Source organism: Dipodomys spectabilis, unplaced genomic scaffold, assembly GCF_019054845.1.
Source record: "Dipodomys spectabilis isolate Male_0828 unplaced genomic scaffold, ASM1905484v1 ptg000036l, whole genome shotgun sequence".
NCBI lineage: Eukaryota > Metazoa > Chordata > Mammalia > Rodentia > Heteromyidae > Dipodomys > Dipodomys spectabilis.
Genome location: NW_024870713.1, coordinates 1,083,254 through 1,107,765, shown reverse-complemented (window position 1 = coordinate 1,107,765; position 24,512 = coordinate 1,083,254). Strand labels below are relative to the sequence as shown.

The window sequence follows — 24,512 nt, the reverse complement described above, 5'->3', positions numbered from 1 at the left end:
GAGCCATTGGTGCTCCAGTTCTACTTTTTTCTTTTCTTTTTTTTCCTGTCAGTTGTGGAGTTTGAACTCTGGCCCTGGGTGCTCAAGGCAAGCGCTCTGCCTCTTGAGCCACAGCACCACTTCCAGTTTTCTGGTGGTTTACTGAAGATGAGTCTCACAGACTTTCCTGCCTGGGCTAGCTTTGAACTGCAATCCTCAGATCTCAGTCTTCTGAGTAGCTAGGATTACAGGCATGAGGCACTGGCCCCTGGCTCTGGATCTGATCTGGATCTGATCTACTCTCTGGACCAAGGCTTTCTCCCAAATCTTCTCCCTGTTAAGAAGGCATCAATCCCTCATTGGCAGATGTTGGAATGGGAATCTCACAAGAGAAGCTCAAGTTGTGGAGGAAGATAATTCTGTGTTATCACATCAACAGCAGCAGGAGACCAGGCCTCTGGTTTGCTTCTTGCACCTGCTAGCTGCCTTAACTCCAGCATCACCAGTGAGGACTTATCCACTCCCTAAGCCAGTCCTCAGGGCATCATTCTTAGGAGTGTAATCATCTCAGCTGTATGAATAGCCAGCATTGAGCTGCGTGTGATTGTTTATGCCAATAATCCCAATACTGAGTAATTAGAAGGTTGAGACAGAAGGATCATAAGTTAGAAGTCAGCCTGGGTAACTAGTGTGACTCTTCACACACACACACACACACACACACACACACACACACACACACACACACGGGCACCCGCGCGAACAAAAACAGAAAGTACTCACACTGGGCACCTACACAAAAAGTAATCTACAGCACCCTCTGCTGGCGAATTAGAATGCAACAGGAGAACATTCTCCAATTGAATACTAAAGGAATCTCTAGAACTGGCTGACTTCACTGTGGGATAACTGGATCTGGCCTGAAATATGGATGTATTTTATACAGTGCCCAATGCTAAAAACAGAATGCACAGTAAGAGGACAAAGGAAGAAAACTAGACAGATGGCCTCAACCTAATTCAACCACCAACTATGCTGGCATCCAAGGACCTGCAACAAAGGCTGGATCCTGGCCATCCCTCACATTCTAGCAAACAATAAGCTTTATGTCAATAGGAAAGAATGAAAGATTCCCATCTAGTTTTGGAACCACTGGCTGCTGAATTAAGAGTGGGCTGGGATAAAAACACAAATGGATTCCAACAGTCGACTATGAGGCATTATAATATATATTATCATCTATGTTTAAGAAAACAAGTCCAGGGCTGAAGGCATTGCTCAGGTGATGTTGAGCTTACTTAACAATGCAAGGCCCTGAGCTCAAAACCCTTACTGCTAAAAAAGAAAAACAACATGCTTTGTTAAAATAATGCTTTTAATTATTAATGCTTTTCATAAGTCTACTTCTTTAAGTTGAATATAAATCATTTGTCTTAGCAGAAGGGTGTGGATTTCTGTTCATTTCTAGATTTTAAAAATGATAGCTCATATTGAACTTCTTTTCTTGTTGCCACTTAAGAATTCAATAGTGTGATTCCGGTCCCCTGTCATCTTCTGAATCAAGTATACAGGTAATAAAGCTATGAAGAAATCATTTTAATGCCATGTTATCTTCCCTCAGAAGACCTCATTTAGGCAGCAGCATTAGGAGCCATTTAGAAATTTAGAGCAGTTGAGGATCACTGTTAAGAGGAGTTTTAAAAGCCATGGCAAGTCATTGGGTAAGGAGCATCTAGGCTCTAGCTGAAGCTAGCTCACACTTGGACTAACTCTTCTTATAAAAGAATAGTAGACATATACAAAACTTCCCTTTTCCCCTTTCTTTTGCAATCTCATTCTGAAGCAAACACAAAGAATTATATGTACAGAGGACTCCAATGTAGTATCCTCCAAGGTGGAGAAATCAAACTCAGGAAAAGTTTGATAGAATTGTTTTGTTCTAAGTAAGTATGAGCTTGGAATATAAAAAGTTTAGAAAGTTCTTTACAAGAAGTAGCTTTGCCCTACATTGATTGGCTCAATAATTTCCAAGATTGTTAAACATCAATGAGCATGCGTAGAAAGTTCCATCTATGGTCACCACTGCTATTTCTTTGGGATTTACATAGATGTTGTAATGGAGTCAGCCCCTCTGCACCAGGCTCCAGGAGCCTGGGAGGCAGTAGGGTTTAGGAGGGTACCCTCCCAGCATAGTGGCTTGCCAGTAATTAAAAAAAAAAAAAACTTCTACTCAAATTACCTTCTGCTGCCAAGGGCCATCTAAATCTGCTATGTACATTCCAAGGGGAACCACTGGAAAAATACGAGGATTTAAAGAAATAAAACTTGTTTTCTTATAATGATATTTCTTGATGAAAATGGCTTTAAAATATTGTCTTAAAAATCCAGCAGCTATATATTCCAAGAAGTTCAAGGAAAGCAAACCAATCAGCATGTCACGGAAAAGTGGCGAATATAGGAAGCTCCCAGAGAAATGTCGAGTCCCGGAAGTGTGCATGAGCCATAGTAAGAAGCTTCACATGTGATTCAACTTTCCATATTCTGCTTCATCTGCAAAGGAAAGGAGATAATAGTTATCTCACTAACTGGATTGACAGTTCCTAAAAGTTGATTCTTCATTCTCAGGAAGTGCAATAGAAATTTGTGACCTGATAATTCAAGATTTTGAACTAATATCAACTATTTCAGAGTACCAGAGAATGTCTCACATTGATCAAAAGGCAGATTCCTAAGTTCTGGTTTCAGTGGGTGGAGAGCAGGGCCTAGGCATCCCCATTTGAGCACCTCACCTCTCTGGGTATGAGTCTGACATTTTAGTAAAATACTGCTGGGATGCATAAATGGGCCAGGTGCCATGGCCGCTGTCCTTATCTCATGCAAGAAGACTTTCAGAAGGTTTTATAGGCAACAAGAGTTGAGAACAGCTGGGGTCATGAGCATTTAGGGCAGAGGGTAGTGATTAGCCAATACGTACTATCTAATGATCCAGAGCGCAGCCAGGAGGCAACCTGCCCTACTTTCTGTTGCAGTTGTGGTCATCACTGACCTGGAAATCCATATCCAGAGAAAGGACACTGGGCAAGTTTGCAAACCATGTGTGATCTTTGTTTTTTTTGTCGTTGTCTCTGTTAGGACATATCTGGACCCACCAGAGGCAATGAAATGAGGCATAGCCCAAGCCTTCTGTTGCATAGACTTCACTCTGATAGAAGGTAATGCCTATCCTTCTGAGAGCTGCTTTATCAAGGATCTCAGCAATACTCCATGAAAACATTTAAACCTTACACTCCATATGCAAATTTGTTCCTGGGGGTTGATCCACCAATCCAATGAGGCAAACCACATTCAAAGAGGTCTCACATTAGCCCTCACATTAGATGTAGAAGGAAGTCCCAGAATGCCTGTGAGCACTCTCTTCCCCTGCCCCCACTATAAGAGGTTCCCTGAGAACATGTAGTCCCAGCCCTCAAGAGATATTTCTGTAAATCCACCCTGCAATCCAGTTCTGGCAGCAGTGTGGAGGCTGGGGGAGCTCCCAGTGCCAGAATCTGAATGGACCATCAATCATCAAGAAGCACCTGTGTGGGGCTGGGAAGGTGGCTCAGAGGTGGAGTGCTTGCCTTGCATGGATGAGGCCCTGGGTTCAATTCCTCAGCACCACATAAGCAGAAAAAGCCAGAAGTGGTGCTGTGTCTCAAAGTGGTAAGAGTGCTAGCCTTGAGCTAAAGAGCCCAGGCCCAGAGTTCAGATCACATGATCGACAAAAAAAAAGAAGAAGCACCTGTGCGAGACAGCTATCTAGGCCCTTTCCATTCTTTTTTTTTTTTTTTTCCACTTCTTTTTTTTTTTTCTGGTCGTGGAGTCTGAACTCTAGGTCTGGGCGCTGTCCCTCAGCTCTTCAGTTCAAGGCAAGTGCTCTACCACTTGAGTCACAGCATCACTTCCAGCTTTTTCTGCTTATGTGGTGCTGAGGAATCAAACCCAGAGCCTCATGCATACAAGGCAAGCGCTCTATTCTACCACTGAGCCACCTTCCCACCTCCTAGGCCCCTTCCATTCTTAGGACTCTGAGGCACCCTGCTCTAGGGAGGGACAAGAGGGGGAAAAAAATCAACCTTATCTCTGAGCCACAGAAAAGTGCTCAGTTGTCTGGACAACAGAGCACGCACTTCTATTTTACTCATTCACTGTGGAGCCCTGTGAGAAACAATTCTGTGTTGTTATTAACACCCGCACAGCCCTTGGGCATGTTATTTACACAAAGATAACTGCACTTCAGAGACTGTTCTGTCCTGTGAAGGGAAACTCTAACCTCAAAGAGCAGCACACTGCCCCTACTGCTGTTCTTCTTGACAATATGTGTTGCCTGGTAATAACTGTGCAACTGTGACCTTTATTTCCTATAGAGATGCTCTGCCAGCTCAGAGGAGGGTCAGTGGTCCATGCCTCTTCTCCTGCACACATGGCAGCTAAGTCAATGCCAGGGCATTTGATTCTTTCGCAGAGTTCCTAAGTCTTTGTTTCAAACAAAGACTAACAATCAGCCAGTGTTTCCTAAACACCTTCTCTGGGTTAGGTACTGTTCTCAACCATTTAAGATAAAAATATGTAAATAAAAAACTAAAACTTGGGATGGGGAGGGGCTTGAATTCAGGGCCTGGTGCTGTCCCTTAGCTTTTTTACTTAAGGGTAGTGATCTGCCAGTTAAGCCGCAGCTCCACTTCTGGTTTTTGATGACTAACTGGATATAAGAGTCTTACAGACATTCCTGTCTGGGCTGGCTTTAAACCATGATCTTCAGATCTCAGCCTCTTGAGGAACTAGGATTGCAGGCATGAGCCACTGTTGCCAGGCTAAAACTTGAGATTTTATGTCAAGAAATTCACCATTGGAGCTGGAAATGTGGCTGAGTAGTAGAGTGCTCGCCTAGCCTGCATGAAGCCCTGGGTTCAATTCCTCAGTACCATATAAACAGAAAAACTTGGAAGTGGCGCTGTGGCTCAAGTGGTAGAGTGCTAGCTTTGAGCAAAAGAAGCTCAGGGACAATGCCCAGGCCCTGAGTTCAAGCCCTAGGACTTGAAAAAAAAAAAAAAAAGAAATTCACTATCATGCTGGGGAGTAAATATACCATGGACTGTTCTACAATAAAACAAGAAGGAAAGAAAAGAGAAAGTAATGCCAAGAATTTAAACTCCCAGATGAGCTACAACATATAAGCCTAGCATACTATCACCATCCTAACCACCCCACAGAACTACTGATCAGCATGACTGGGAAGTTTACTATGTGTTGCCCCGGAGAGGGGACCCATCAACTCCCAGAGAGGAGACCAAAGGAGTAGGTGGTAGAATATTAGGTTAGAAGCCAGATGGAGGTTCTGGGGCAAGAACACAGTGAACCGAATCCCAGAACTGCCATCTCCTGGCTATATGATGCTAACTTTGTGCATGGGCGCTTCATTTATAGTATCTGCCTCATATGGGTGTGGTAAAAACTCAACGAGTTAGTTAGTACATGTGAAGCAATAATCACTGTACCCAGCCAACAAAGCTAGCTGCTATTGCTGTTATTTTTGCTGTTAGTATCACCTTCCCTCAGGCTGATGGATGCCAGATTAGCCAGAATTCCTGGTATGATCTGTAAGCATACTAGTCCTTTGTAGTCCTTCCTCCAAATCCTGACCTCACTCTAGGGGAGCAGCTCAACTCCTCCTTCCAGTCCTCTCCCATCTTCAGATGCCGCTCCTCCTCCGCTCTCTCTGGTGGCCTCCTTTGGTCTCAGCCTCCTCCCCTGTACACATTCACATCTCAGTGGGATAAGCCACACATGCGCACAGTACAGAGGGCAGGCTCATCTGCTCAGAGTTGGATGTGGAATATCCACAGTTGAGAGCATTAGATCAGATTCCCATGAGAAAATGCCACCATATGTCTTAAGGGGTCTGTCCAGGGCCTGATATGTACTGCCTTCAAATAAGGTCTCAACCTGATGTTCAGGCCTATAGACTAGAGTTCAGAATTCTATGAAGTTGAGTGGAATGTTCTTCCCATTTCCATTAAGCTCTACTGTAACAGTGTGTCTGTGACTGTCTAGAACAGCAATAGAGAAATCACAAGTCAAGATGGTGGAGGAGAAGATGAAGGCTAAACAAGCTCTTACTTAGAAAGCAGTTTAGCGTTCCAGTGAACAGTCCTAGGCTAGAGAATCACACCAAGTGTGCCATCACAGTTGTGACAAATGTCTTAAAATTGTGTGTGTGTGTATGTGTATGTTTGTATGTGTTCACACAGTAGGGCTTGAACTCAGGACCTCTTTCTCCCACTTAACTTTTCTGCTCAAAGCTGGCACTTTACCACTTGAGGCACATCCTCACTGTCAGCTCTTTACTCTTGAATTGGAGGTGAGAATTCAATGGCTTCAAATTGAAATGATCAGATCTCAGCCTTCTAAGTACCAAGATTACCAGTGTGAGCCACCAGCACCCAACTTAGAATACTGCCTTTCATTTTGAAAGTTACAGATCCATTACTAGGTCCTATATTATTTAGTCTTTATTTAAAGGCTTCCATATTACTCTATGACATATTTAAAATATTTCTATAAATGAATTTCAGCACTATTTGTTTCTTTTGTAACCCTATGCATTTCACCCTATGAATTTAAAATACTATTCTGAGAAGGGGTCCTAGGCTTCACCAGCCTACCAAAGGGGTCCACAGCATATGAAATGGGTGTCCCCTTAGAAGGCAAAATAAAACTGATAAGGGCTTCAATATTAGAAAAGGAAAGATTTGTAAATACTTACTGAATTGTGACATTGAAGTATTCTTCAGGTGTCACTATTTTTGGCCCACCAAAGTAGTTCTGGACCCAGATATTGGTTATATTTAACTTAGCGAAGTACCAATTATGGCTGGCAGGCCAGGTTTTCATACTAGGATGTCGAATGAATAATGATTTCTTTGCAAAGTCCATTTCTGCTTCACTCACCTAAATGACAAATGTAAAATAAACAATTCTCAGAGAAGTAATATTTTGTTACTTTCATTTGTTAAGAATATCATTCTAGCATTCTGTGAGTGAATTTGGTTGTAAGTCCTGATCCTAAAGAATTAAGAGCAAATGAAAGAAACCTGAAGAAAGCAGAAAACAACAATGACTTCAAATGCTGGCAGTCTCAAGTATAACAAAATAAGAAGCCATTATGATTATTTATTTTCGTTGCTGCTAAGCAGTAACTTTGAGCAACCACAGTAAATGACACAAAGTACTACAACAAAAAGCTACAGGTGCGTGAGACACATCCCATAACTATTCCATCACATGATGTAGGTGTTAAACACCTACATCAGTGAACGTGAAGAACAACAATCTTTTTTTTTTTTTTAATTTTATTTTATTTTATTTGAGAACATACTATACAGAGGGGTTACAATTACATGGGCAGAAAAATGCATACATTTCTTACCAAGCATTGCAACCTCCAAGGACAACAATCTTTAGAAGAAATATAATGGAACCAAGGAACATTGCTGTTTTTCTTCAGTCAAGTACACTCAACTTGCACACACAGAGAATTTCCAGGCCATAAATCAAACTTGTCTGAGGTATTCATGATTGTCAAAAATGCAAAAATTCTACTGGTTCGGCAATCAGACAATTCTCAAGACACCTTGTCCACCGCTCTCCCTATGATTTTATTTAAAGTCTTCTCTCCAACACTCAACCCAAATGTCCAAATTCATATCCAGCTTTCCTTCTTTGCCTACTTAATATGTTCTCTGTTCTCAGCCACTATGAAAACATGGACACAAGGAACCCAGCCACACTAAATGTGGCTTGATGTAAAACACAACAGAGTCAGTAAGCTGTGCTTGAGTAGATGCTTCTTAGAAGAGTAATTTCATGTATGGGCTATATCATGTTTATATCTGTTTGACTTCAGAAAAAAATGATTCATATGCCTCATAAATTTCCCAATGAACACCCATATGACATAGAATGCCTTGGCATATTAGAATATAGTTCTAACCACACATCTCAATCACAAATCAGCTGTATTTTATTCTCCAAGGATCTCTTTTTTCACTGTTGATACAATGATGCTCCTCTAAACCCATCTCTCTCCATGTGGAGAACTATTTACCTTGGTCACAGTTCCTGACAGCATTATGTGAACACAAAGGGGACTCTGGGGATCATATCCATTTTTCCTGCAGAAGCTGGTCTGTGCCAAAGACAGCATCAGTGTAGCATTTGGATTCTCCTGCAGAGAGAAAATGAAGACACGTGAAATACGGTTTCTGAAGAGGAGATAAATTTTACAAGTTGCATATATAATGTCCCTAGAGCTGGATCTTTCTTCCATGAAACAATGATTTGTAACCACCAGCTTCCTCTCAGGACAAATAGGACTTGGATAGAGACTGATTCTAGCTTCTCCAAAACAGGGGTGGAGAAGGCATATTTAAAATTAACTAATTCTATTAGCATTATTTTTTGTATATTTTAAAAACTCAGAATCTGTTCTATATGCACCAGAGGAATTATAATTGCAGTGTCACCCAAACTCAAGGCTGGTGACAGTGCTTACTGAAATACAGGATCAAACTCTGATATGAAACAAATGCTATATATATGTATATGTATACATTTATATATATAAATATATAAACATATTTATATAGAATATATTAACATATTAATATATTTATACATGTACATATACATATATACATGTATATATGTATATGTACATGTATATATGTATATATATGTATCACAGTTGCCCAACCATCTAATTACACAACTGAAGCAAGAAAGTAGCTAAATCATGCTGCTCAGTTATCTCATGGTGACAGAACTTTCATGTGCTCTCAAAGCTGAGAGAATTCTTACCTCACATTCTAAACATAAATCAAACAACATTCTCATTTCTTTCCTACTCAGAAATCAGCTTCATAAAAACATTGTTAACACTACTGAAATAGCAGTTTAGACTATATGGCTCTTTAGACTTTTAAGTGTTTTTGTGGAGAACTGTCCCTTTTCAAAGTGGTCATCAAAACAGCAGGTCATTTAGAGAGCTTATTAAAATAAGACAGAAAAGACACTAACAGAAGATGAAGTAAAGAAGGAGAACTGGAAGGAGGAGGAGGAAGAAGAGGAAAGGAGAGGGGAGAGGTGGGAGAGGGAAAGGAACAGGGAGAAGAGATGGAGACAACAGAGACAGAGATAGGGGAGGGGAAGAAAGGCTCAGAGAAGGTCTCTCTATCCTCTGTAAGTTTATGATCATTCGAAAACTCAGAAATAATCAATACTTAGAGAAAACAAACAAAGATACAGCGTTGTCTGAAAGGCAGACCTATCTAATTGCCAAGACCAGTAAAGTGTGAGCAAAGTTCAGCATAAGGAGACAAAATTGTAGCCAAGATAGATATAGCAATCATAGAAGGCCTTATAGTCAAAATCAGGACAGAAGTGGGATGGTGTATTAAAGGTGGGGGACAGAGGGCAGACTGACCTGGCAAGAAAAAAACAAGCAAACATAGAACTGAGCACACAAAACAAGATAGAGAGCAAGGAGAAAGCAAAAGGAAAATTGGTGGGACTTTGGAACTGAAGCAAATGGACATGCAGTGAGAACCCCTTGTTTACTGAGAATGCAGTTCCACTAACAGAAATGCAGAACTGGTTCCTCAAGGAAGAGGAAGAGTGTCAGGAGGAAGCAGAAGGACAGAACTTAACAGCTAACAGCCAGAAAAAAGAACTTTGAAGAAGTCAGAAATGCACACAAATTGGAGAGTCATCTCAAATAGGTGGAAGTGAAACCTCAAATGTATATACAGCCCTCCAAGGTTGCTTTCAGTTGGTAAGAGAAAAATAGATTACAAGTGACCAGATAAAAGAGAGTCATATCACGCGTGTCAAAAAAGGTGAATAATCTTAAGTCCTGGTGCTAAAATTCAAAGCACAGATTTCAATTTCAGACTTGCTAGACCTATAGACTATCTTTGTACCATTACCAGCTAATACCAGCAATATCTTCCTCCAAACATTTCCTTTCTTCTTTCCTTTCCTTTCCTTTTTTTTTTTTTGTGCTAGTACTAGGGCTTGAACTCAGGTCCTCAAGCTCTCATTTGGCTTTTGCCCTTAAGTCTAGCACTCTACCACCAAAACTCCACTTCTGGCTCTTTGCTTCTGATTAACTGGAGATAGGAATTTTGTAAACTTTCCTACACAGGCAGGCTTTAAACTGTGATTCTCAGATCTCAGGCTTGAGGCACCAACACCGAGCCAAACATTTTCTATACAACCTGCCCCCCCCCCCACACACAACATGCACACTTGCAGATGTGTACACACACACACACACACACCATCATGCAAGAAGAACAGCCTGGTAGCAAAGTACATCTGGGCCTCAGGACCTAACTCTCCAGGACAAGCATTTCACATATGGTCCCACTGGTCCTGTATCCGAGTCTCCTTGTTCCTTCTGAAGTAGTTCACATCCTGCACTATAAGAAAACATGAAGTGTTTCCTGGTGCTCTGAAGAGAGAGGAAAAGTAGACAGTAGACACCAACTTTGACTACTTATGAAAATCAGTCATACAAATCCTGATGTCTCTTTACTGCCTTTAGGGAAACCTGAAATTGTGGGTGGGTTCTAAGGAATGCTTGCAAGAGAGATAACTCTTATTTCTTTCCAGAGACATCAAATACTTGGGGCTGGATCACAGGTGAGTTTCTGCACTGCTGTGTCTTACTATCCTCATTTCTGCAATGAAGATAACACCACAGCTCTCAAGACACCTTTCTAATTTACATGTGCTCATGTATAACAGTTGTATTTAACTTGTCCCTCCCTCATTGGAATCATTAGTGAGGGTTTTTTTTGGGGGGGGGGAAGGGAATAGGTGTTTAAAACAAAAAATGTTTTGCATTGAATTTTTACATCTTCCCAGGTGACTGACTTGCAATCACACAGAGGGCATCACTGATGAAGTACATGAGTCTACATTAAGCAAAGGCCTAAAGGAGTGGAACGGGCTGGGAATAATTGGTGCTATGTGGTGTATATGCAGCTGTGGGTAATTACTTCTGGCTTTGCTCAGAAAATGTAGGCCTCCAGTGTCACCAAATCTTCCCCTTTTTCAAGAGAAGATAGAAATTTAAGCATTTAAGTAAAATACTCATTTTGAAATTAATTAATTAATGTAAGTTTATTTAAGACAAAACAGAACTTTGTGAGGGCCAAAGAAAACTAGTCTGTGGCCATATTGTATGGCCTGTGGTTTGAAGGCAGTTGAACTTAAGAAAAAAGCCCTCAGATTTGGCTGCTGGCTTTGAACTATTTACTCTTTCTGAACCTCAAAGTCTTCATCTGCAGAATGCGTAAAGTAAAACCTTACAAGTTATTACAGGAGATAATGTCTAGAGCTTGAATGCTGGCTGCTGTTTAACTGAACACCAATTTCTTTCATCTTTATCAATAATGTTCTTTTCCAACACTGAAAATCTAAAATCTTTGTCCAAAAGATCTTCCACGAAATCAGGCTCTATCCTGAGCTCCGTGTGGCTCTTACCTCTTAGGCTATGTGTTTGTGAGACTACCCTTGGAACAGTTGAGGTCCACCAGATTTGTGAGCTTTATCCTGTCCCAGAAGGCCTATAATGAGTGAAGAGAGACCTTCAAGCCATCCTACTCTCTGGTGAGGAGAGCAGTGTACATATGATGGCCTAAAGCTTGCAACTATCATTCCTACCAATGTGCATTAACATCCCAGGGCCTCTATATAGCTAGGCCAGCTTCTATCACTTGAGCCACACCCCAAGTCTTTTCTGCTTTTAATCTGTTGTTTTTTGTTGTTTGTTTGCTTTCACAAAGGGTCTTGCAGCTAACTCTGCTTGGGCTAGCACTGAACTGTGGTCCTCATGTCCCAATCTTCAGTCCAGGGAATTATAATTGTGTGCCAAGAGCTAAGAAGTTTTTGTTTTTTGCTTTCTTGTGGTACTGGGGACAAATGCTAGAGAAGTGTTGTACCAGTGAGCTACATTCCCAGCCTGGCTTGGGGGGGGGGGGGGGGGGGGGGAAGGAAGAGCGGTTAAGAAAGCCTCTAATCACATAAGCAAAATGCTTCACAATCTTTAAGCCTGGTTAAAACAAACAAAACAAACAAAAAAACAACACTAGAAGACCAGTTAATAGAAACACTATGCATGCCCCAAGAGTATTCACAACTCCAGTGGGAAGTCCTTCAGGTACCGGTGAAAATTTACCCAAGTGCTTCGCCCAGCAAACATCTGGGAGACTACCATTCTGCCCCAGTCGAGAGAGCAGCGTGGAAATCCTCTCTGGGAGCCACACTGCCCGGCTGGCAGGCGCGAGCTGGCGCCCGGGCCGCGGCGCCCGGCGAGGCCGCGCGGCGCTCCCCGCTCACCTGCAGATTTTGTGCGGTGAGCATCATCGGGCTCAGGTAGAAGTAGGGCACGCCTCGGCCCGCGGCCGGGGGCCCGTCACTCAGCGACAGCACGTCCGCGAAGGGCCGGCCGCGCACCTCCTCCAGCGTGGAGAGCGTGCCCAGCGAGCCCCAGTCGCAGAGGTGCGCCACGAAGCGGGCCACTCGCGCCGGGCTCTCCTCGGGCGGCGGCGGAAGCAGCTGTGCAGCGGGGTCCCAGTTCCCGTGATCCCGGCCGCCGCGACCCCGTGCCGGGGACACCAGGAGCGACAACAGCGCCGACGCCAGCAGGGTGGCGAGCAGGACGCCTGCGGGTCCTTGGGCACGGCCGGACATGGCGGGTGTCCTGAGTGACAGTCCGGGTCCGCGACCTATCCGGCGGCGGTTAGGGCGGCCCGGCAGGGCCCCGCCCCCGCAGTCAAGCCCCGCCCCCAAAGGGAGCCAATCAGAATCCGAGGGGGAGGAATTCCTCCACCAGCTCTGCAACTTGTGAGTAACCGGATCAGTTTATCCATCTTCCCACTACTCCGCCCTGCCCTCTGTGTGGAGTGTGAATCTGTCCTAAATGGTTAGGTTGTTCTTTTAGCAGATGATTAGGCCAAGACTAGAAGAAAATAAGCAATGTTCCTAAGTCACACTGCTATGGGGAAATACTGACTTCTTTATGATGCGCTCAAACACCCCTTGTATGAGGATACCTGGCTTCTGAGAGCAAATCCATTTCCACCTTTGCCCTTTCCCCCTGTTTACTCACGGTCAGCACCAAAGGACAGCAAGGTCCTAAATAACAAAGGGCAGAAGTCCTCCATTCCAGATCTTATCAACTACTGGCCCAGCAGTGTCTGAAAAATTGTTAGTCCCGACTAGAATTTGGCCCGACCTCGCCTGTTGGGACCTGTTTAAAAATCCGTTTTGGTGTTTCACCTATTTATTGCTACCGGCATTCTCCTTGCTCTCTGGGGAAGGGGCATTTCCTTTTGCTGCTTCTAGGACGTTCTCCAGTTTCCAGGGATGTTCTCTCAGGCTGGTACTTTAGGAATTAGTAAATAAACTCACATCGCTGGCTACATTCTCAGTCCGCCTTGAATTCTCACTGTACTTGTTTTTATAAAGGAGGACTCGTAGTTCCAAGTGCAGTTTGTCACTTTGCAATTCTAGTGACACCTGGCTCTCTGAGGCTGAGTTGTTTAACAGAAGCAGTTTCTCTCAGCTGCTGTGGGCCAGTAATGTGGACAGGTGTGAACTAAAGTCCCACCTCCACTTTCTGTCTTAAACTTAACCTCTACATTCAGACAACTACTTAGCCTAATAACTAATTGTGAGGACAACTCCAGTTCTTCAATTCTCTCTGGTGGCCAGATGTTGCTACACCGCATTGTTTTCCACATTCTGGTAAGAGTGAACAAGCCTCAGCCTGTTAGTATGTGGTGTGTGTGTGTGTGTGTGTGTGTGTGATATTAACACTTGAACCTAGTGCCCAGCCTCAGTACAGGTGAATTGAGACTTTTTTCTCTGTAATGTGCATGCCTCAAGAGTAGTAGCTAAGTGGTGCTATGGTTCATGTGGTAGAGCGCTCGCCTTGAGCTGAAGAGCTGAGGGACAGCCCTCAGGCCCAGAGTTCAAGCCCCACGACGGACAAAAAAAAAAAGAGTAGTAGCTAATAAAGCAGTAAAAAGAGGTTGCTTTGGATTTGGCCGCTTAAGCATGAGCTTCAATTGGATAATACTAAACCTCAATTTCCTGATCTTTAGAAAGGAGGAAAGAACAACTCTGTCTCATTGGAGTTTTATGTGAATTTAGTGAGAGAATTTATTTAAAATACTGAACACAGTACAAGGAACATAGACAGGAAGGCAAGACTCCAGCCATGTTTCCATGGGGCACCTTCCCAATGAAAAGCCTCCTTTACCCCCAATAAGCTCTTTCAACATTCCATGAAAAAACATGACAAACATTTTTTGTTGTTGTTGTTATTGGTCACGGGGTTTGAACTCAGGTCCCGGGTGTAGTCCCTGACTTTTGCTCAAGGCTAGGGCTCTACCACTTTGAGCCACACAGCCACTTCTGGTTTTCTGGTAGGTTATTGGGGATAAGAGTCTTATGGACTTTCCTGCTGGAGCTGGCTTCAAACCGTGATCTTCAGATATCAGTCTCCTGAGTATCTAGGATTACAGGCATGAGCCACTTACATCCAGCTGGTAAACATTTTTAAGTGCTGATATATTACAAAAATTATAAGTAGCCTCCCTACCCCAAGAAAAATATACCAAAAAGACAAAAAACAAAAGCAAAACTCAAAAGATCCCCATAAAATTTCCTATCATTGTAACCTCTTCATACAGCTTAGTTTTGTACTACAAACAATCCCAATCACTTATGTTCCTCACCCACAAGCTTATTATGACCCTAATTTCCACTTTGATTTTTTAAAGTAATTTTCTATTTGACAGGAGGCATGTAGAGGTATATTGAGGGGCTGGGAAGGTGGCTCAGTGGTAGAGCACTTGCCTTGCATGCATGAGGCCCTGGGTTCGATTCCTCAGCACCACATAAGCAGAAAGAAAAAAGCTGGAAGTGGCGCTGTGGCTCAAGTGGTAGAGTGCTAACCTTGAGCTGAAGAGCTGAGGGACAGTACCCAGGCCCAGAGTTCAGGACCATGGCCGGACCCCCCCCCCCCCAAAAAAAAGATACAGATTAGAGGTATATTGAGTCTCTTTCATCTCACTGGCTCAGATGCCCTTAATCACTTGATTAAGAAAATAGAGAGGATGCTAGGAACAAAGCATAGGCTGAGCTGGCTCTGCCTCCATGCCCAGGGAGATACTGGCCTAACTTTCTATATTATAATAGCAAGGCCTCCACAGGGAACTCATTTCAATACTTGAAGCATTGAATCTTGCTTAGTGAGAAGCTGACACTTCTCAAAGAAATCAGCTTCAATTATGTTCTGAAAAATGTTCACCAACTGTATCCTCATAAATCCACCAGTATTGGCAGATTTATTTCCTTCATCTTAGTGCGGTCACTTTTCTTTTCTTCCATTATTATCTAAATAATGATATCTCATGCTGGGTTGGGAAACTCACAATTTCCCTAAAGAATAAAGAAGGATGGCCAGGAGTTTATGTTTCTTACCATAGTTTTCTGCTGGCTGTTGATCTTTCTAGAAGCTTCCTTCTGTTGGTCTTGAGTGAACCAACTGAACACTTTGCCACTGTCTTCCTCACTCCAAGTGCAGCAAATTCTTGTTGAAGATTTAGGGTAGAGTTAGAATTGCAATGTGCCAAAGCCTATTATTACAACATTGAGTGTTAGAATTCCAGTCTAAGAAGTTTCTCAGGCTGACTCAAGAAAAGTGAAACTATTTCTCTTAAATGTGTACAGTAATTTAGCTCAATGACTTTCTCAGCCTAGGCACCCAGGTGCTGAGTCTATTTCTTCACAACAAATAGGGTTTTTAGTCATGTTGGTAAAGGGAAACATTTCTCTACAGAAATTGTAAAGCACACTTTTTTTTGGACTGGTACTAGGGCTTGAACTCAGGGCCTGACACTCTTACTAAGCTTTTTCACTCAAGGCTAGAGCTCTACCACTTGATCTATGTATCCATGTCTAGCTTTTGCTGGTTAACTGGAGATAAGAATCCCTTGGACTTATGGAGCTGTGGCTCAAGTGATATAGCACTGGCCTTGAGTAGAAAAGCTCCAGGACAATGCCCAGGCTCTGAGTTCAAGACCCAAGACTGGCATACACAAAAAAGAATCCTTACAACCAGGTGTGGATGACTCATACCTACAACTCTACTCAGGAGGCTGTAATCTGAGGATTGCAGCTTGAAGCCAACCCTGGGCAGACAAATCCAAGCAGAGAGGGAAAATCAGGAAAACAACTTCATTTGCAATAGTCTTAAAAAATATTTGGGGATAAACCTAACCAAGGAAGAAAAAGACCTTTATAGCCAAAGCTATAGAAATTTGAAGAAAGAAATAGAAGACAACATCAGGAAACAGAAAGACTTTCCATGTTCATGGACTAGTAGAATCAGTATTGTGAAAATGAGCATGCTACCAAAAATGACCTACAAATTTAATATAATCCTCATAAAAATTCAAATGATGTCCTTTACTGAGATAGAGAAATCAATCCAAAAATTCATATGCAACAACAAATGACCTTAAATAGGCAACTTTAGTTTAAAAAAAAAGCAATACTGGTGGTGTTGTAGTCCCAGACCTTAAACTCTATTATAGAGGTATAATAACAAAAACAGCTTCGTCTTGGTACAAAATAGACCTGAAGATCAATGGAACAGACCAGAAGACCTAGAAATAAAACAATAGGCTTACAATTATCTGATATTTGATAAGGGAACCAAAGATATATAATGGAAAAAAGCCTCTTCAATAATTGGTATTGGGAACATTAGGCATTCATATGCAGAAAATTCAAAGTGGATCCCTGTTTGTCACCATGCACTAAAATCAACTCAAAGTGGATCAAAGACCTCAACATTAGACCTTAAACTTTGAAATTACTGCAAAAGGAGGAACACTAGAAATCATAGGTATAGGCAGAAATTTTTTGAGAAGAGTTCTAAGAGCACAGCAGATAGAGATACTTGACAAATAGGATTACATCAAAATAAAAAATTTCTGCACAGCAAAGAACATAGTTACTAAGGCTGAAACACAGCCAATAAATTGGGAGAAGATGTTTACCAGAGCACATCCAACAAAGATAATATCCAAAATATACAAGAAGCTCAAGAAACTAACCCCTCCTGAAGCCAATAAACCAATCACTAAATTGGAAAAATTACTAAGGAGAGATTTCTCAGAAGAGGTAAGAATGGCAAAGAAGCATGTGAAGAAATACTCAACATCCCTAGCAATAAAAGAAATGCAAGTCAAAACAATTCTGAGATTTTGTCTCACCCCAGTGAGATTGGCCAACAAAATGAACTCAGAAAACAAATGTTGTTAGGGATATGGGGAAAAGGAACCCTACTGCACTCTTGGTGGGAATGTAAACAATCACAACTGCTCTGGAAGCAGCCTGGAGGTTCCTCAAAAAACTCAACATGGATCTTCCCTACGACCCACCCATATCATTCCTGGGCATCCACTCTGAATATCACAAGCCAGAATACCATAAAGATATTTACACATCCATGTTCATTGCTGTACTATTTACAATAGCAAAGTAATGGAAACAACCCTGATGCCCTAAAATAGATGAGTGGATCAAAAAAAAAAAATGTACCTATACACAATGGAATATTACACAGCCATAGAAAGAATAAAATATGTCATTTGCATAGAAATGGGTAGGCCTGGAACAAATCATGTTAAGTGAGTTAAACCAATCACAGAGACTAATAGGGAATGTTTTCTCTAATATGCAGAAAGTACATCTAAAATACTCTGGGACATGATAGATGAACTCTGGTGTTCACATAGTGCAAGACCAAAGGAGGATACTCTTCAGGGAGGAACACAGAGGCACAGTGCCTCTGATCATAAAAAATATTTATCAAAATGAACTCCAGGAAATGTAAACAAAACATATTTGTTTTCTTTTTGCCTTGTTTATTCATTTGTCTGTCTTTGAGAGGGCAAGGGTGTGGGGGGACATGGAAATGGAGGTACAAAAGGTGAATAAATGTAGCAGTCATACTCACGACACTATGTTGAAAATGAAAAGACTCAGGTGGGATGGGAGGGAAAAACTGGGAAAGAGCAAAAGAAGGGATGATATTGTACAAAAAGAAATGTACTCATTATCTGAATTATGAAACTATAACCCCTCGTGTATCACCTTTAAAATAGCAATAAAAAGTATTTAAAAAATAAATAAATCATAGTAGAGTGTTAGTAAGAGCAGGCAAAATGTGTTTTACTCTTAAAATCAATCAGTATCAAACTAAGACTGCTGTATTTTGTTGTTGTTGTTTGTTTTTTGCTATGAGAGCCCAGTCCTGTGTGCCTAAACTTGCTCATCAGGTTCTGTTTAACTTGTGGTGAACTAGACTTGTGTGTTGTAGGGAACTCTGGGGCAGAGCTGAGGCCTAGAAAGGGTTAAGAGCTTGGAAGGCCATCTCATCAGCACTCAGAGCTCTCGGCCCTAGAAAGATCAAACAGTCAAGGCAAGACAAAAGTTCAAGTTTCTACATTAAGTGTGAGCTGTTTAGGCACCAAAAGTTCAAGACATTGGAGACAAGATAAAAGTCAATGTTGAGGTTGGAATGTTTATTGCTTCTCTCTACTTTTAAGATAAGGGAGTCAATTATGACTTGTATGCAAACTATGACTCATATGGATGATTGTAACTTCAAAGATAGATAGATTGATACCTTATTCTCTGCACATACCTGTAGTCACATCCCTGTACTGAACTAAATAAATAAGCATATTAACGGGGAGCTCGGGCTTCAGAAGCCAGTGAGCGCTGGGCCCTCTAAGGCCCCCTTTCCTATCTATCCTCTCTCATCTTTCTTAGCTCTTTGGCCACTGTATTCCATCATCATTTATTCCAGGTTGTGGTTAGCAACAATCTGTTTTTGTGAGTCTTTTTTTTTTAATATTAAAAATTTAGGAGACCGCGCATTAGCCTCTTTCTTTGTTTTTTGGTAGTGGCATTTCTGTCTTTAGTTCAGGATTAGGTGACATGCCATCCTTACAATACCTACTGCAGGGCTAACCCTGGCAATAGATCAGCTTCAGATTCATTACTCAGTAGTTCTCATGTCAATGCACAATCTGTAGGAGATTAGCAATAACTCCATTGGTATAGAAAACACTTTCTCGCTGTACTCAGACAATTTATTGACTGTCTAATGACAGGCAATATATTTAGTTCACATTGCAATATATCTGTAAGTGTGTATGTGCTAGGTATCCAAATTTTTTATTTAAGTTTTTTCTCTGGGCCACACTGCTTCATCATTTTTTTCCTTCCTTCCTTCCTTCCTTCCTTCCTTCCTTCCTTCCTTCCTTCCTTCCTTCCTTCCTTCCTTCCTTCCTTCCTTCCTTCCTTCCTTCCTTTCTTTCTTTTCCTTATGATGAATTTTGTTTCAAGAGCATTTTCTTCATGAACAAAGGCTTGGACAGATTTCTCTTTCTTTGTATGCAATAGATAGAATTGTTCCTTGAGAAAAGGTGCACAGTGAGAACCAAGCTAGCTGTGGCCCACTCCATGCTCATTTTTGTGTAGTCAACCCCATATGAGTTACATTTGCTGACCATGTTTGTGATCTGTTGGTTTGTTTCTTGAATGGTTGCTGTGCTCCTTTGCCCTGCAGATGTGAAATCTTCCATGTTAGCTTTCTTGCTGACCTCAGCATGGGCAAAGAAAGACTCAAAATAGCTAGACAAAAAACAGAACTACAAAGACTGTTCTGTGTGTGTGCTTTCTGTGATAGTAGAGTATTTCCTTCCAACGAAGCTTCACATGAACAGCGGATTTGTTTAGCAAGTTTGGAGTGAATAAAAAATAATAAGAAATAATATAAATATTGAAGAAATCACAATAGAACTGTAGTAGGAGTCCAAACTTATAAACCCAGTCAATGTCTAGAACTTACTATTTCTATTTCATTGTCTTAAGTTTTTTTCAAAAACAACAAAAATTTGAATACAGTCAAGAAAAAGATCTGCAGAATAGTTACTTGCTATGCTGATGAAATAAATTCCTAGCATATTGATTAAACTCTCTTGTTCTTCAATATACACAACAGGGTGAGGGCATTTAAATGGGCAAATGGGTCATAGGTTGCCATATGTGGTGGACACTGGACACTGTACTTTCACCACCAATCAGTCCTATCTACCTTTAGGAAATCAGTTTCTTGTCAGCCTGGGGTTATGGCTCTGGCCAATGAGCTGAAGGAGGAGACGAGGGGCATGATCAGGCCATCCAAGGGGCTCTTCCCCTTCTCAGAGGAGGCTGTTAAGGTTCCAGCTGAGGCTGCTGCTCTACCTTCTGAATCCTGGCGCTATGTGAACAAAGCCTCATCCTCTCCTAAAGTTGATCTGCAGTGCACACTGAATGCATATTACCCAGTAAACCTGTGTTGTTTGAAGTCATTGAGATTTGAGAGCTATTTGTCACCACAGCATAACCCACCCCACTTAGACTCTCTAATTACAGTCCTTGGGATAGCCCTACGAAGTGGATCTTATCATCCCCATTTTTCTGATGTTACTTCCTGGGAGCACTTATGTGGTAGAGGCTCCAAATCCACTCCACACCTGTATGTTTGATTTACCTGTGCTCACCACACTAAGACTGTAGTTACATTATTAACTTTACTTTCAGATGCATGTCCTTACAAATCCATTCATAACTTCTATGAATTTCTCATTCTGCTAGGGAGCAATGGCAATAAACTAGCACTGTAGAATTTTTTAATTGTTTTTTTTTCTATCATTTGATCATCACAAGTTCTCTGTGCTAGCCACTTTTAATAAGCTTCATTTTTAGATGACTCAAATGCAAGTCTCTGAATTGTCGATTCTGTTGCCCCAACCTGCTCCCCCAGAGACAGCAGCAAGAAGCAACCTGAGTAGCTGGTGTGGCAGGAATGAAGGGCTTTTGTGTCCCAAGTGGTATCTCCAACAGACTGCTAGTAATTATCTAGTACTAGTTGCACAACATAGCTACTTCAAGCTTCAGTGGGTATAAGATAGATTAGGAGGGCAGCAACCAGAACAGTTCTGTAGTAAACTGTTAGTAGGATGGAGAAATCAAGGTTCTCACTCTGTACCTTATTAACACTGGCTTTTCCTTAGCCTTCTATGGAAGGGTTGACAATTGTCCCATGCTACTAAAGCCAGTGGACACTTCATTTCTTAGGAATGCTCAACACACCTGGCCATTCCATTGTTTTCAGGGAAATCTCCCTCGGCTCCCTTTGTTCTTCTGCTTTCCTGTATATCATGGCATGTCTAGCCTCCTCAGCTTGCTCTTTCTTATCCATTCAACCTTGGAGTTCGACACAGAACTCCGGTGGTTAGCCTTTCTTCTTTCTCTTTATAAGCAATCACATCTCTCCCTTGGTTCCATTAGCCATCTGAAGGATATTTGACTCTCAGGACTGTCTTTTAAGCTTCCTAATTCTGGCTCCACCTACATATTTTACAGGTTTCCCATTCTTGAGCCTAAAATTAAACTTCCTGCCCAATGTTAGTCTTCTCCCATGTTGGTTAACTCAATACCATGGTGACAGAGCTTGGGGTTGTGGCTCAGCTATATGGCTCAGCTATGTGGCCTAGCATGTATGAGCTTCTGGGTTCAATACTCAAAACTGCAAGAAAAAGGCATACTCTTACTAGTTTGTCATTCCAAAAACCTACTATCTCTGACGTCTCTCTCATGGGTACCTGCTTTGAATTTTAGGGGTATATATCTAGTAGTGCTGGACTTGAGTACCTGCTTTGAATTTAGTGGAGCATATACCTAGATGTGGAATTGCTAAGTCATGGAGAAACTCTGTTCAATTTTTAAAGTTAAGCTGTTACTCTATAATGCCTTTATGTTTCCATTATCGGGTTGAAGGTTCAATGGATAAGAAAGAGCAAGCTGAGGAGGCTAGACATGCCATGATATACAGGAAAGCAGAACAACAAAGGAGCCAATAGGCAAGATCTTTCTCTCTCTCTCTCTCTCTCTCTTGTTCTTTCTTTCTTTTTTTCTTTCTTTCTTCCTTCCTTTCTTTATTTCTTTCTTTCTCTCTCTCTTTCTTTCTTTCTGGGGGGTGGGGTCCGGTCATGGGGCCTGAACTCTGGGCCTGGGCGTTGTCCCTCAGCTCTTCAGCTCAAGGCTAGTGCTCTACCACTTGAGCCACAGCGCCACTTCCGGCTTTTTTCTTTTTTGCTTATGTGGTGCTGAGGAATCGAACCCAGGACCTCATGCATCAAGGCAAGAGCTCTACCACTGAGCCATCTTCCCAGACCTTGTTCTTTCTTTTCTTTTTCTTTTGTGCCAGTCCTGGGGCTTGAACTTAGACTCAGGCTATCCCTGCACTCCTTTTGTTCAAAGCTAGTGCTCTACCACTTGAGCCACAGCACCACTTCCAGCTTTTTTCTGAGTAGTTTATTGGAGATAAGAGTCTCACGAACTTTTCTACCTGGGCTGGCTTCAAACTGCAATCTCAGATCTCAGCCTCCTGAATAGCTAGGATTACAAGCATGAGCTACTAACGCCTGGCTATGCTTTGCGTTTTCTTGATAACTCATGATGTTGAACACCTTTGGGGCCATTTCTTGGGAGAAATGTGTATGCAAGTCCTTTGCCCATTACAAAAATCTAGGTTGGGGGCTGGGAAGGTGGCTCAGTGGTAGAGCACTTGCCTTGCATGCATGAGGCCCTAGGTTCAATTCCTCAGCACCACATAAGCAAAAAGAAAAAAGCCAGAGTGGTGCTGTGGCTCAAGTAGTAGAGCATTAGCCTTGAGCTGAAGAGCTGAGGGACAGCACCCAGGCCCAGAGTTCAGGCCCCACAACTGGATCCCCCCCCCAAAAAAAATCTAGGTTGTCCTTTTGAGGTTTCAGTGTAAGGATCGTTTATGTATAATATTATCAATGTTCAATCCTTATCAGATATACACTTTTCAAATAGTTTCTCCTATGAGTTGTTCTTCACTTTCTTGATGAGATTCTTTGACACACACACACAAATTTTTCATTTTGAGGGAGTCTAGTAGTCTTTTCCTGTTGTTCATGCTGCCACATTCCTTGTGTGTTTATGATCACACTTTCAGCTGTGGGAATCTGTCTGTACCTCAGTTTTTCCACCTGTAAAGTGACGGTAGAAATGTTTGGGAATTCAACACAGAGATAAAATTCTTAGACAATTACCTGGTACAAAATGAGCATTCAATAAACTTGAATAGGTATTATACTACACCTATTCCTGAGTTTGTGGCATCAGCATTGGTTTAAGGAAGGGCACAGATAAAATGTTAATGAACCATGCTTTCACTATGCAGGCCACACTCCTCTGCACTTGACCAAACACTGAAATCAAATGTATTATTTCCACAAACTCAGAGGAGGGGCTAGCCACTGATGTTAACTTGGAAGATAATTTCATGTGCAAATAGAAATTGTCAATATCATCCAACAGTTTTGCTGGATAATTTGTAGTTACTAATACATTTTTTCTAATAACTCTCAACAAACCATTATCCTGACATGCCTGAAAACTTCAGGGTTTTGGATGATGGTATCCTCACATCATCCTATGCACAATTCTCTTTTTATCTCTGTGGGCTATGGGATGGGTCAGGGGAAAGGGTGGTAATGCAATCTTCACTAAGTGTTAGGTTGGGTTGTGTCCACATAAAATTCCTATCTTGAAGAACTCACTCTCAGAACCTCAGGTTATGATGTGATTTGGAAATACGATCATTGCAAGTAGTCAAGAGGAGGTCATCCTGGAATAGGGTAGGTCCCTAATAATATGATTGGTGTCCTCATAATATGGCCATGTGAAGAAGCAGACACACAGAGAGAACCGTGTGACAATGAAGGCTTAAAACCAGAGCTCCGCCTGTGAACCCTCACCCAGTGGCAGAGGTAGCACAGGCTCCCACCATGGCCCTGCCAGGCACCTTCATTTCAGACCTCAAGCTCCAAAACCAAGGAGCCAGGTGCTTCAGTCCTTGACTATTAGGTGCCTGACTAGCTTACCCTTAGAGTAGAAACTTGAGCCTCTTTTTTGATGAGAGACTGTTTCGATCTTTCCAGGGCCCAGCTCCCAACCTTTTCGGAGCTTAGTTGAGATGGAATTCCAATCTCTCAGCCCTTTCTAATTCTCACATATTGGCTCCAGAGTTCCTCACAGGTGAGGAAAGTGGAAATTCTAGGCAATAACCATAATATATCCTTGTTAATATTTCAGGATGCATGAGATAGAATGGTGGTTGAATAGTGGTTACTTTCACAAAGGAAGTTATCAATTATGGGTGTAGATATTGTTTTACATAATACAGAAAGATATTTGTAGAATTAAAAGAAGTTTGATGGTACACACCTGTAATATTACCATGTGGGAGGCGGAGTCAGGATTAG

General features: G+C 41.9%; 1 protein-coding gene across 2 annotated transcripts; it reads right to left on the bottom strand.

Annotated features, from left to right (window-relative positions):
* Positions 1 to 1,336: 1,336 nt before the first annotated feature.
* Creg1 (cellular repressor of E1A stimulated genes 1) lies at positions 1,337 to 12,815 on the bottom strand. 2 transcript variants are annotated; one of them, XM_042677349.1, is made up of 4 exons: positions 12,424 to 12,815; positions 8,126 to 8,245; positions 6,785 to 6,969; positions 1,337 to 2,529 (listed from the first exon to the last, which is right to left on the bottom strand). In XM_042677349.1, the coding sequence occupies exons 1-4, from the start codon at positions 12,775 to 12,777 to the stop codon at positions 2,526 to 2,528; spliced, it is 663 nt and encodes a 220-aa protein (XP_042533283.1). In that variant the 5' UTR covers positions 12,778 to 12,815; the 3' UTR covers positions 1,337 to 2,525. The 2 variants fall into 2 exon arrangements, with proteins under 2 accessions (XP_042533283.1, XP_042533284.1); XM_042677350.1 differs by lacking the exon at positions 1,337 to 2,529 and having other exon boundaries at positions 6,781 to 6,969.
* Positions 12,816 to 24,512: the final 11,697 nt, after the last annotated feature.